At 45.2% G+C, this 13879-nt stretch overlaps 1 protein-coding gene across 2 annotated transcripts in view; it reads left to right on the forward strand.

The window, feature by feature from the left end:
- The window catches only part of DOCK2 (dedicator of cytokinesis 2), a 404312-nt gene that overhangs the window by 356218 nt on the left and 34215 nt on the right, over nt 1-13879 (forward strand). For both annotated transcript variants that reach the window (XM_047784590.1, XM_047784680.1), the window contains exons 35-38: nt 3077-3233; nt 5769-5809; nt 10188-10278; nt 10910-11029. In XM_047784590.1, coding sequence (XP_047640546.1) covers nt 3077-3233; nt 5769-5809; nt 10188-10278; nt 10910-11029 — 409 coding nt within the window. The remainder of the gene's footprint in view (nt 1-3076; nt 3234-5768; nt 5810-10187; nt 10279-10909; nt 11030-13879) is intronic.

The following is a 13879-nucleotide window of genomic DNA, read 5'->3' on the forward strand; positions in this document are numbered from 1 at the left end:
ACCTCAAGGAAATTATGTGAGTATCAAATAAAACCAGCTTAGCACAACATCTGGAACACAAGTACTCAATAAATGATAGAACCATATATTGTGATTAGTTTTTATTTCTGTATCTGCTTCCACAGCTAGACTGTGAACTCCTGGAGGTCAGTGAATTTCTAGTTCTGAGATCTCTGAATTCCAAGTTCCTGGAATAGGACCGTTGAGTTCACAGATAGATAGATGGGAGGTGGTGGATGGGTGAGTGATTTCAAACCAATCTGCCCACCTACCTCACCAACCCTAGACCCCATGAGCAGGTTTCTTACCTCATGGATAAAGAATAAAGAGATGAAGAAAGCCAAGACTTTGTTTTTTTAAACCCTTGCTTCTCAAAGGACCAAGAGTGTAGCATCACCTGGGAGCTTGTTAAAATGCAGAATCTCAGGCTCTAGCCCAAATCTGCTGAATTAGAATCAATGAACGTCATGCCCAAGAGATTCCCGAGCACTGCAATATGCAAAGCACTGCACAAACCAATGGCTCTTGGAGTTCCTGAGCTATTGCTGTGCTGCAGTGGGATAGGCAGCATCTCTGGCCCAGCACAGTGGATTAAAGATCCAGCATTGCCTCAGCTGCAGCATAGATCATGACTGTGGCTCAAATTTGATCCCTGGCCCAGGAACTCCGTGTGTCAAGGGATGACCTAAAAAGAGAAAAAAGAAAAAAAAACCCACAAATGGTTCTTAATGTTGGCTGCACACTGGAACCACCTGGAGAACTTAAAAAAAAAAAAAATACTGGATCCTGGCCCCCATCCCCAAAGATACAAAGACATTGACGTAAGGTGGACACTGAGCTTTGTAAAAGCACCCCTTGTGATTCTACCATGCGACCAGGGCAGAAAACCACTATTCTGGCCACATTCAGACCCTGAGATGCCTTCTACCTGGGAAGTTGTGAAAATCGCACCCTAAACACTGTGACAGGATTTCATTGCGTTGTCATTAGGATGGAAAGCAGAGCTGGCAATGGCCATCCCCGAAGGAGGTAGGCACAGCTGTGACTGAGCCAGACAGGCTGAAATCACAGGGCAATTTGCATCTCTCCTTGAGAGCAGGGAACAGGTGCTTCTCCATGGCGAAGATGGATTTGTCTGATCGCAGCCACAGTTTGAGATGTCGCCTCCTTGCAGCCTGGCTTGGCTTCTGGGCAAAATGACCCTCCAGAGTCCTTGCCTTCCTCACCTTCCCCGTCCTAGGAGCGCTTGGGACTTAAACTGCTCCACGGAGAGTAGGCAGAGACAAACGTAGCCTGGGAAATGCTTGTCTACACAAGATGCCTGAAAACACCCCACAGCGTTTCTCTGCGGGAAACACTGAACAGGGGTCATCTTGACACCCAAGGTCACCACTTACTACTGGAGTGATCCCAGGCAGGGCATTTAACCTCTCTGAGCCTTGATTACCTCATCTATAATCTTTATCAGAATTACCATCATCATTTCTTTTTAAAAAAGGGATTAGACAGTGTCTAGTACAGAATAAGTGATTAATAAGAAGTAGTCATTAATCAAATTTTAATCCATCTGTCTCTCCCTACCTAGCCTGTGAGCTGCCTGAGGGTAGGCATGATTCTTTTTATACTTCTTTTTTTACTTTATCTTTATTTATTTATTTAGCTTTTTAGGGCTGCATCTGAAGCATAGGGAAGTTCCCAGGCTAGGGGTTCATTTGGAGCTGCAGCTGCCAGCATATGCCACAGCCACAGCAATGAGAGATCCAAGCCACGTCTGCGACCTACACCACAGCTTATGGCAACGCCAAGTCCTTAACCCACTGAGCAGGGCCAGGGATTGAACTCGAGTCCTCATGGATACTAGTCAGGTTCATTACCACTGAGCCATGATGGGAATTCCACTTTTTTTATTTTATATCTTTGTCCCCGTCCCCACCCCACACAATGCCTAGCATAGGGCCTAGTAACTAATAGGTACTTAAGGAATGTCACCATTTTTATTTTTGTCTTTAAAATGTAGACTATTAATATTATAATAAGTGCTATAAATTGTTCAAATACTCTATGCACATTTAAAATGAAAAATGAGCATTGTCCTCCTCTATTCCCCTCCTTAGACCCCTGGTCAGAAGCAACATCCGTTTTGAGTTTGGTGTTTATCCTTCTTGACTGAGTCTGTCACATTTATAAACACACAGAGACACATAAAGGAGACACACATTGCCACTTACATAGAATATTTAGTGGTTGAGAGCAGGTGTTAGAGGCAGATTGTTGATGTTTACCAACTGTGTGACCTTGGGCAAGTTCGTTAACCTCTCTGTGCATTAGTTTCCCCATCTGCAAACATCCTATTTCATAAGACAGTGATGGGAAATTAAATGAGTTAAAATTTGTAAGACATACTGGATAATGCCTGGGATGTGGCAGTTCTACATGAGTTGGTTCAATAAGAAACAAATAGTATTCTGAGACTCAGTTTTCTCAACTATACTGTTTTGTAGAGCTTTTTGTGACAAAACACATTGATCTCTCATACTTTTCAATGGCTTCATAGAATTATGTTTTGTGAGTATGCTTTAACTGGACATTTTAGATGGTTCCAACTATTTCACTATTAGACACAATTTGTAAAGATTATAAATACAGTTGCATACTTCTGGAATTATTTCATAGAATAGATTTCTCCAAAGTAGAATAATTGGATCAAAGGGTATGTACCCTTACAATTTTGGCAGATATTGTGAAAATTGCTACCCCCCAAAAGTTGTACTGATTCACTCCCAATATGGGTTGGTAAAAGCGACCATTTCCCCAACACCCATGCCCAAACTAGAAATTTATTTTTATTTTGTTTCTCATTTTGATGGTGGGGGAGTAACTTAAATATTTTCTACTTTGTATGGGAACATAAATATATAAAAGAACAAGCGCTCGAGTAAAGGAACAAAATGAGCCAATGAACCAGATTCACTGGTTGGTTTGGCTTGTACACCATCCACCCTACTCCAGCCCCGGCCCCAACCTGACCTCATTTTTCTCTTGGCCACGAGCTCACTGTCCTTGTGTCTGTGCGCAGCCTGATGGAGTGTGCCGCAGAACACCCGACTATCTCCAAGTCCGTGGAGAACTTCGTGAACCTGGTCAAAGGCCTCCTGGAGAAGCTGCTGGACTACCGGGGCGTGATGACAGATGAGAGCAAAGACAACCGCATGAGCTGCACTGTAAACCTGCTGGTAGGTGGGGCCTGCCCCAGGGCCAAGTCAGAGCAGAGTCTTGCAGGCAGGCCTGGCTTTGGGTTCCACTGTTGCTCTTGTTGGGGAAGGATCCCTGAAAGCTTTAGAAATCCGGCAAATGTGAGATGGCATCCCTGCCCTGACATCTGCCAGCTCTGTATCTTGAAGTCAATCATTTCACGTCTCTATGCCTCAGTTTCCTTACAGATGAAATGGGAATGAGTATAGTGGGCTCTCCCTATCCATGGGTTCAGCATTCACTGATCCAACCAACCGCAGATGGAAAATAATCAGGAAAAAAATTCCACGGAGTTCCAAAAAGCAAAACTTAAATTTGCCACCTTGCTGGCCACTATTTGCATAGCATTTACATTGAATTTACAACTATTTACATAGCATTTAAACTGTTTTAGTAGTTACAAGTAGATGATTTAAAGTACGTGGATGGTGCATAGGTTATATGCAGACACTACACAATTTTATATGCAGTATGTAACTTGAGCACCCTCGGATTTTGGTATCTGTGGGGATCCTGGAACCCAGTCCCTGCAGATACCAAGGGATGACAGTATTTCCTTTAGTGCTTGACACATGACGTGGAAGGAAGGTGGCAGTAGAAAGTGGTTAAAAGTATGAGCTTTAGAGTCACACAGCCAATGGCTTCTCATCCTAACCTCTAACAATTAATGGAATACATAAGGAAGTTTTCCGAAGGTTTAGTTTGCTTATCTGCTCCATGGAAAAAGGACTAATACCTTTCTCATAGACTGCGCAGTCCTGACCCAGGGTTAATTGATCACCATGGGATGGTTTCCTTCTTTTACAGAAGGAAGCAATACTAATAACTAGGATTTATAGAAAATTACCATGGGACAGGCTAACCAGAGCAGCTAATCCCAAACCCAGGCTCTTAACCCCTGTACCACACAATTGCTCTGGGCCAGCCTCCAGAAAGTCTCCCTTCAGATGTCCTGTAATGTGGTCCTAAGACAGCTAGTAGCAGCCACAATGCTTCATACCCAGCATGCCAGCCCATCCCAAAGCGGCTTAAGTGAATAAAGTTGGCCAAAAGGCCATGAGGCATCTGTCACCTCAATCCCCCTGCCATTCCCAGTGTTCCAGAAATATAAATCCTATCCCCATAGTTCTGTCGTGTGTCCTCTGTTTACCCTAAGTGGACTCTTTCTAAACAACCTCGATATTGCCATTGATTTTCTGCAATGCTAAGGGGAGCTGAAAACTCCTGATTACAGCAGAAAGGAATTCATTGCTAATAACTCCACAAGGACTAATTTACATAAAGAGCATGAAGAGGGGTTTTCCAGGAGTTTAGTGGTTTCTCTCTTTGGAGAGGTGGGAGTTGAAGAAATTGACCTTCAACTATCAGAATCTGACCTGGGAGAAAGTTGGGACAGGCAGGCCTGTAAGTAATTAGACTCTGCTAGATGTTGATATGTGTCCGAAACATGGTATCAGGGAGAACAAGATGGAGTGGGACTGTCTGAAGGTCTAGTATGGCTCTGCCTTCAGGACTGTGCCCTGGAGCGCCTGGAACACATCACCTCGCCCTCTCGGAACCTCATATGCACATTAAACCAGGGTTTTCTCAAAATGTGGCTTATGGATCAGATCATAACCTCCTGGCCCCAAATCTGAAAGGCCTATTTTATTTTATTTTATTTGCTTTTCAGGGCTACACCTGCAGCATATGGAGGTTCCCAGGCTAGGGGTCAAATCAGAGCTGCAGCTACTGCCTATACCACAGCCACAGGAATGCTGGATCCAAGCTGTGTCTGTGACCTACACCACAGCTCACAGCAACACCGGATCCCCAACCCACTGATCGAGGCCAGCGATCAAACCTTCATCCTCATGGATGCTAGTCAGCTTCGTTTCTGCTGCGCCACAACAGGAACTCCAGAAAGGCTTATTTTAAAACACACGAGATTGCAGGACAACTACTGAGCTAAATGAGCCTTGAGCTGGATTGGGTTTTGCCAAGTTTAAATGTTTTTGACTGTGGATTCTCAGCATCACTTCTGGTAGTTCTGCACTATCAGAAGTTATGATCTTTTATCATCACTAGGATCTGTTGTGATCACTATCACTGTTCTCCGATTATTGCTGTTGTTGTGATTCCGACTCAGGTCCCCCTGAGGGTAGGGTCTGAGCTTTTAAAGATCGCACTGGGCTGCCTTTCACAGGAGACTTTGTCAAAGTAAACGGGCTCCATCCTGGCAGCCCACCTCTCAGTGCAGTAAATAGCTCAGTTACACGCATCCCCCCCGACCCCGACCATGTGATGCCTGAGGTAGTTCCTTGGTCCTTTTATACTCTAAGGATCAGGGAAGTGACTTGAAGGCAGAATCTTATAACAAAGCTGTTTGATGCATTTAGGAAAGTAAATCTCTGGTTCTGATCTCGGGGTGCCCAGAGAGTGGGTAGCGGTTTCCCCTCACCGTCCTCACAATGCCCTCCACCCCTGCCGGCTCTGCAAAGAAAAACACTCATCACTGTTTCTCCTCCCTTATCTAGAATTTCTACAAAGATAACAATCGGGAAGAGATGTACATAAGGTAAGATTTTTGTTTTCTAAAACCCAGGCCTGCTGTGTCACTCTCCTGCTCAGTATCCATCGATGGCTCCCCACCACCTTCAGGATAGAATTTAAGCCTATCTTCTTGACACTCAGGCCCTCTATGGACTGATTCCTATCAGTCTCCCCAGATTCAACTCCTTCCATTCTCCTGCAATCAGCCCCTCAGATCCACCTGGAGTTCTCTTGACCTGCCATCCTGTTTTTCTGTATCCACAGATCATATTTTCTCTAACCCACATTGTGGATTGAGCTGGTGCATTGCACTTAGGTTTGTTATAGGGCTGCCATGTGAAGCCCTAGTCCAGGGTTTGGGAGGCATATAGTTAAATCATTGGCCAGCCCAGCTTCAAAGGGAAAAAATACCAAGATGTATGATGCCTGCTTCTTTGTGGGCATTTAAAAGATATTTATTTGAAGGACTGGGGGGGGGGGGGGACATTTGCCTAGAGCAAAGAACTCCCTGGCCGGTGTTTCTCAGAATCCCTTTTTTTTTCTGAAGATTTTTTATTGTTATTTTTACTCGTTACAAAAATAATACATACTTATTACCAAAAAAATCCTCATAAAATACAGACAAGCAAAACAAAGAATGAAATAAACTCCCATAATCTATACATATTCTCAGACCTTTTAATATTTATATATAGATCAAATTCTATGCATGCATATTTTTTGCAAAAGTGGGATCATATTGCTCATAATTTATTCTTTGCCTGACAAGAATTCCATGTCAACAGATGTATTTCAACATAATTTTTAATGAAACTATAAAAATTCTCTCCCCAGAATATACCATAATTTATATAGCCAATCCTGTGTTGTTCAACATTTAGGTTGTTTCAACTTTTTTCTATCATAAATAATACAATGACACAATTCTCAGATGTGTGTTTTTATGCATCTCTTTAGGAGACAGAAGCTCACAAAGTGGAATTCACCATAAGGTTAATGACCACAGCTTTTTCAAGGCTTTTGGTACATTCTGTCAAAGACCAGAGACTCCAAGCCCAAACTTACTCTGCCATTACTGCAAATATTTTTAGATACTTAGTTGAGCATTATTCCAGAAATAGGAACTATCATTTGGAAAAAAAAAGATAATTCCATAGGTTGTCCTGAGCTTGGGTAGTATTTATAACATTGCCAGACATGACTTACTCTGGTAGCACAAAGCTTTGGTCCGAAGGGCCCAGGGTGGGGGTTACCTTTTTCCTCTGGGACCCTGGATAAATCACTCGGTCTCTTTGGGCTGAGGTGTCCCCCTGTGGACTATTTCCATTCAGTCCTGAGGATTCAATGAGATGCTACAGGTAAAGTGTGTGGCACATGGTTCCCTCCCCCTAACCTTTTTTTCTTTTCTTCCCATTTTAGAAACACAGATGGTGAATCCCAGATCTCCATAAGCTTGGGAGATCTGAATCCTATAGTAATCTAGGAAAACCACATTTGCCTAAACCAGACGTTGTAAACAGAATATAGTCTGAAAATCTGTCCTGTTTGGCAGGCATAGTATTTAAAAACAGTTTTAATTGGTTGCCAGTTTTTAAAAATCTAGAGATGTTACATAAAAATCAAAATTTCTTTCTGCTGAAAAACTCAGAAGGTATGGCAACCCTGGGCCCTCATCTTTTGCTGACCACTATCACTTAGGCCAGGTGGTGGCGGCCCCTTTAGACAGGGAAGGGGTGCTCTGGTCAGGACATCGTCCCCTTTCCCCAGGGAACTTCATCCCACACCTCGCTCAAGCTGCCCACCTGGCATCTGTTTGTGTTTGAATCCCTAGTCTGGCCCATCAGGGTGTCATCCACTGAGCTCTGTAGTTGGTCACTCAACCCTTGAGTTGACAAAGGGAAGGAGGGGGTGCCTTGGCCAATTAAGAAGTTGGAAGTAGCAGGGAAGCTTTCCCTCTGACTCCTCTCTTCAAGTTTTTGGACCCAGCCATCAGGAATCTAAGAAACCAAAGGCAGGCAGGTGGAGATAAGGTAGGATTCGCCAGTACACAGGGGCTTCTAAGCATTGACCACAGGCTCAACATTCCCTCTGTGCAGGTCATGTACAAGTCCATTGATAGCACTATTGGTCAGCAGAAAGTTAAGGGGGAAAAGTGACTGTCGAGGCAGAAATATCTAGTGTCAAAACCTGGTTCTATTTCTGACTCTGTCTACTTTAGCATAGGTCTCAGTTTTCTTATCCATAAAAAGCATTGTTGGGAGGATGAATTGATATAATCTATAAAGCACTCGTTTGTGGAATGAATGAATGATTCTCTCGTGAATGCTCCCCTCTCATCCTCTTACCTTCAGATCTCAGTCCGATGGTCCCATGATGGGAACCTTTCTGGAAGCCCCAGCTGGATGACGCCTGCTCTCCTAGTACCATAGACCTCTCCTTCACAAAGGCCACAGCCGTAGTTTTGCAGTTACTCATTTGATTACTTGACTGACGCCTTCCCCCTTTCCTAGACAGTCAATTCCAAACCCTGAGAATGACATCTGCTGTTGCCACCATTTATCTCTAATGTCAGGTACTGCTTGTGTGCGAAGTACATCTTTGCTGATTAAATGAATACATGAGCAAAAGGTCACTAGCTCATTAGTTATCAAAAAGCCACTAATTGACCTTTCTTCCCCTCCAAATCTTTGGCAGTCTCAGTTCAGGCAGCCTCCATTTGGCCCACGGGCCATGTTTTATGCAGTCAGAGACATTAAACACGAGCTCCTCCTTGGCTGATGTTCTATGCAGAAAGCTTTCTTCTAACAGGAATCCAAGCCTGAGCATGGAGACCTGCTTTGAGTGCAGATGTTTGAGAGGCCCTTTGTTCCCAGTCGTGAGACAGCCAAGGCAGAGTCTTGGCACCATTACAGACGGCACCCTTTCTCTTGGAGGAAGGACCAAGGGCATTGCATCTCAGCATCACCTTTACCAAATTGCTAAGTGTTGCGTTTGAATAAATGCTTCTGATGACATGCAAGTCACCAAAGCAGTGGTTTGGGGGCTCTGGATTCTGTTTCAGTGGAAGAAGGGAATGTTTTATAGAAGAACCTGGCCCACAGTGATAATAGATAATAGTTTTCCTTGCTCAGTGCTGGCTATGGGCTAATCACTCTTGGTGCATATTTGCTTTTATTAGCAGCGATGCTGGCTGTTACTCACAGAGCCTTTTATACATGGTCTGCCTGGCCCTGTATATGCCCAGCAACCCTTTAGGTAGATTCTATAAGCACTGCCATTTTACAGGTGAGCAAAAAATCTAAGGCACAGGGAAGTTAATTCACTGCCTCTTAAGACTTATTATGTATCAAATAATTGACCAAAATGCCTTTCGTTTGTTCTGGTCCTGTCCTTAACACGTCTCAACTGTGGAGTCATCCTAGGGTTCAGAACTGGATCCTCACATTGCAAAAGGATGGGAGGTGGGAGTGTGGTTATGGTTGAGTAGTAATTCTCCTTGCTGACAGCTCCAGGTCTCCAAGTGAATAGCCAATCTCTAGCCCTTGGTCCACTTCCTTTTCTTATCGGAAAACTCACTTCCTGGAGTTCCTGTCTTGGCTCAGTGGTTAACGAATCCGACTAGGAACCAAGAGGTTGTGGGTTCGAACCCTGGGCTTGCTCAGTGGGTTAAGGATCCGATGTTGCTGTGAGCTGGGTGTAGGTCACAGACACGGCTCAGATCTAGCATTGCTGTGGCTGTGGTGTAGGCCAGCGGCTACAGCTCCAATCAGACCCCTAGCCTGGGAACCTCCATATGCTGTGGGTGCGGCCCTAAAAAGACCAAAAAAAAAAAAAAAACCTCACTTCCTTTATACCTAAAGAACATTGAAGAGGGTAGGAGCTGCCCTTTGCAGTGCTGTGGCTTGTCCACACCCTGTGAGTCACACAGTGATCAGAGCATGGGCTCTGGGCAGTTATACAGGAGCACGCTCCAGTTCTTCCGTTCATGGGCACGTGACTTCTGACAAGCTATTTATTTCTTCTTTGATTTCCCTTACTTATCATATTGCATTGGCCAGAGTCTTCAGCATCCAGTTGAATACCAGCTGGAATGGCACCTAACTTCACTAGGCCAGAGTTTTCTTATCTGCAATTGGGAATTCTCAGTGGACCCATTTTACAGGACTGTCAGGAAGATTAAGTGCTCTGAAGCATCTAAAATACTTAGCATGATTCCCATTACAGACTAAATGCCCCCCAAGTGCTAGATGCTGTCATTGGCACTCATGCAGGGGGTCTGGCTAGCAGAGGATGGAGGACTCCATTGCTACTCTAAGAGGCACTCTGTTGTTCCCTATGGCTCTACCTGGCCCTACCACCTGCTTCTTATTGCACCTGGTAATTTAACATATTTCCCCAAACAGATACCTGTACAAACTCCGTGACCTTCACCTAGACTGCGACAATTACACAGAGGCCGCCTATACGCTCCTTCTGCACACCTGGCTCCTCAAGGTACTGCCCTTCCAGGGAAGGGGTTCATGCTGGGATGCCCATGGAGCCCCCACAGCAAGTTGAAGAGTTAAAAAAGAAAAGAAAAAGAATTAGCCAAATAGATTCTGTTTTGCTCTGTATCCCCAAACCCTTAGCCTGGCAGGTAACTTTTCTGCATTGCTCTCTCTGGTCACATAAGGTTTCAGGTGACCTTCACATCTAGCAGCAAAAACAACCCCCCGAGATATGTCTTGCAGTTTTACATAACATCCAAACTGTTTTATATAACATCCAAACATCAACTATAAATCATTAGCAGGCCCCATGAGATGTTTTTCTTCTCTTGAAAGTGCTCCTGGAGCAGGACAAAGTCTGAAGGATTTCCTTTGACTTTTGAAGACTGGGGACCACATCTTGCAGGATTTCAGAGAAAAACCAGAAACCACCTATGTGAGCCAATAGAGGGTCAGATCAGTATGACTCTGCAGAAATGAGGAGGCACCTCCCGGATGGAAACTGCAGACCAGCATCTCTCTGACTGACACTCAGGGCCGCGGGGAGGCCAGCAGCGGTGTTTGCAGGGCTTTCTCCCACTCCTCAGCAGTGGGAGAGACACCTGCCCCAGGTCACCACGTATGTCCTTTCTCCGCAGTGGTCAGATGAGCAGTGTGCATCGCAGGTCATGCAGACAGGCCAGCAGCACCCCCAGACCCACCGGCAGCTGAAGGAGACGCTCTATGAGATCATCATAGGCTACTTTGACAAAGGAAAGGTAATCAGTCCCTGGCTTCCTCTCTCTGTGGGAACCTAGTTACCAGGAAGGACCTTTCTCCCCCATACACAACACCCAATCCACATGCAGGTCTGGTCAGCTCTTGTTCTCAATCCTAAGTCTGATCACTTCTCTCCATCTCCATTCCTACCACCTTTTTTCAAGGCACCAACACTGATCACCTGGATGCTCAGTGAGTCCTAAGCAATCAGCCTGCTTCCTCTATTACCCCTATCCTCCAGGTAGGAAACAGGGTGATCATAAAAATATGTATTGGATCATGCTATTGTCCTGCTTACCATCATCTCAAATGGCTGTCCATCAACTTAGAACACTTACACAACCCTCCCCGTGAACCACGAGGCCCCACATGAGCTGTGCCCTGACTACTTCTCTCATTTCATCCCTGCCAGGCTCCCTCTTGTGCATGTGTTCTATGCCAAGCTCTTTTCTGCCTCAGGGCCTTTGCACTTGCTTTTCCCAGCCTAGAACATTTCTCCTCCATATATCCCCATGGCCAGCTCCTTCTCATGGCTCAGAGCTTTTCCCAAGCAAAGGATGTCATGTCCTAAAGGAGGCCTTCTCAGGCCACACAAGCCACAGCAGCACCCCTGCCATGAGTCACCCTTATTCCTTTTTCAGAGCACTTGTCACTGTCATCATTTTGTCACCTTGATAATTTCATTTTTACTTGCTCATTGTCTGGCTCCCTTCCTTAGAAGGCTATGAGCACAGAGATTTGTCTTGTCTGTTGAGTGTCCAGTAGCTGACAAAGTCTGAGATACAGGGCCCAAGAGATATCTGTTGAATAAATGAATTAATTGAATATATGAGTGACATCATAGTGTCATCATTGATCTCTAAACAGCAAGAACAGGGTGCTTTGTTGGGTTTGGTCCAACTGCTGCCCATCCTCCAGTCTCCAGGAGATCTTCAGGAAGCACCAGCTCAAATGCCACCACTCATCCCGTGGGAGACATGGCGTGGTGGCTAAGTGCTCAAGCTCTGGGTTTCAAACCTCATTCCTCTACCACCTGCAATCTCCTTGGTCTTTCAGAGACTCCAATTCCCTGTCCACGATATCAAGATATCAGTAGTACACACTTCCTAGTTGCATTATGAAAATTAGGTGAGGGGAGAAAAAAAAAAAACTAAACAAAAAAACTCATGTAGAGCATCCAGCATAGGAGTTGGTACATGGTAATAGCTGGTTTAATTTTAACTGTCATCATTATTACCTACTCTGTCTTCAAGGCCCCAGTTGACTGGCCGCTTCCTCTATCAAGCCTTTCTTGAGTCCTCCAGCTTATCTACAGCCCTGCCCCTCCTCGGAATGGCAAGGCCTCTTACAGTTCATCAAGACACAATTTAACACTTAATTTTGGCCTGTTCTGTCACCGCAGTTCATTGCATCTGTCTTAGTCTGATCTCCCCACCTTCCCTGGAAAGATAAGATGAGGTAATGTCTGTGGAGAGGCTTATAAATTCCCAGGAGCTGAGCAGTTGGAGAACACAGTTTTTATAATTTACAATCATAAGCCTCTTGAGGGCAGAGACTGTGCCATCCCGGAACCTCCTGTCCTGCTGGGCGTCACGTCAGAGCTGACTCCTGCTTTGTCAGCTGATGAAGTCAGCCACCTTGTGAAAGCCCCCAAAGGACATGTTGAACCTTCTCCTCTGCAAAGTATCCAGTTCAGCCCACCCTGTGCTGAACAAAGAGGAAAAAGGCCTCTTCCCCCAGGGTCAAGGGGCTTACTATCTAGTTGGCAAAACAGACATACCATTCATCATCTTGCTTTGCGCATAACCCTTCGGTGTTGTACAATAATGGGGGAAGGGGGAGGGGACAGGGTCGTGCTAAGTTACTTTGGGAGCAGAGAGGAAGGAGCAGATGGGTATAGCTCACTCTGAAAGCCACTGCTGTGGCTTCTAGAATGAAGCCCAGACTCTTCAGCATCCCTTTAATTTCCTTTCCCCACATCTTCCCTCATGGAGTCTCATTGATCCAGACACACACAATGGCCTTCGACTCCATAAGTCTATCTGTCCTTACCTGGTGGACTCCTCTACATCCCTCAAAACCCAACTGTTACATCTATTTATGTGTATGCTTTATCCACTTCTCTTTCATGAAAGCAGAGACTGTGTTTTGTCCATTTTTCTATCTCTACCACCACTATGTGCTGTAACGTGCCTAGAAGTCAGCAGGGCTCAGTAACTAATTTATGAGACTGAGAGGGATCAGTGACTGTCAGAGGTCCCAGTGAGCACATGGACAGATCTCAAGGAAATTCCAGGTATCTGACTCCCTGCCTGTACCCATCCTTGGCCCCTTAGTAGTCTCTTAACACACAGGGAAGAGTATTTCTGGCATACTATGCTGGGAAATTGGCAAAAACCTCCACTTGAACCAGACAGTCCCCTGGCCCAGCCCAGGGCCCTTACCCCCTTCTTCTGGTCCAAGCTAAGGAGAAAGCAAACCCCAGCCCAGCCTGGTCTGTGGACTCGATTCGTCCTGGCATATAAAGCATTTTTATGCTGCTCACTAAGTTGTCCATGGGTTTACAGCCATGGATCTTCCACTCGGCACTTGCTTTTATTTATTTTTATGCTTGGATGCAGAGGGAGCACTTTGGCTACAAAGCACACACTGCATTTTGGCAACCTCGCCTCTCTCCTCCCCCACCTCCCCCAGCTTCTCCATTTAGGGACATCTTCTATTTTCAACCAAATGTAAAATGTAATGGGTGTCCCTTGAGATTGCCAAGATCTCCAGCCCCCCCAGCACCTTCCCTGCCTCTCTGTGGAGGTCCCTGACCCCTCGGTCTTAGAGGGAGGGACCATACATTG

This window comes from Phacochoerus africanus, chromosome 1 (assembly GCF_016906955.1).
Source record: "Phacochoerus africanus isolate WHEZ1 chromosome 1, ROS_Pafr_v1, whole genome shotgun sequence".
Lineage (NCBI taxonomy): Eukaryota > Metazoa > Chordata > Mammalia > Artiodactyla > Suidae > Phacochoerus > Phacochoerus africanus.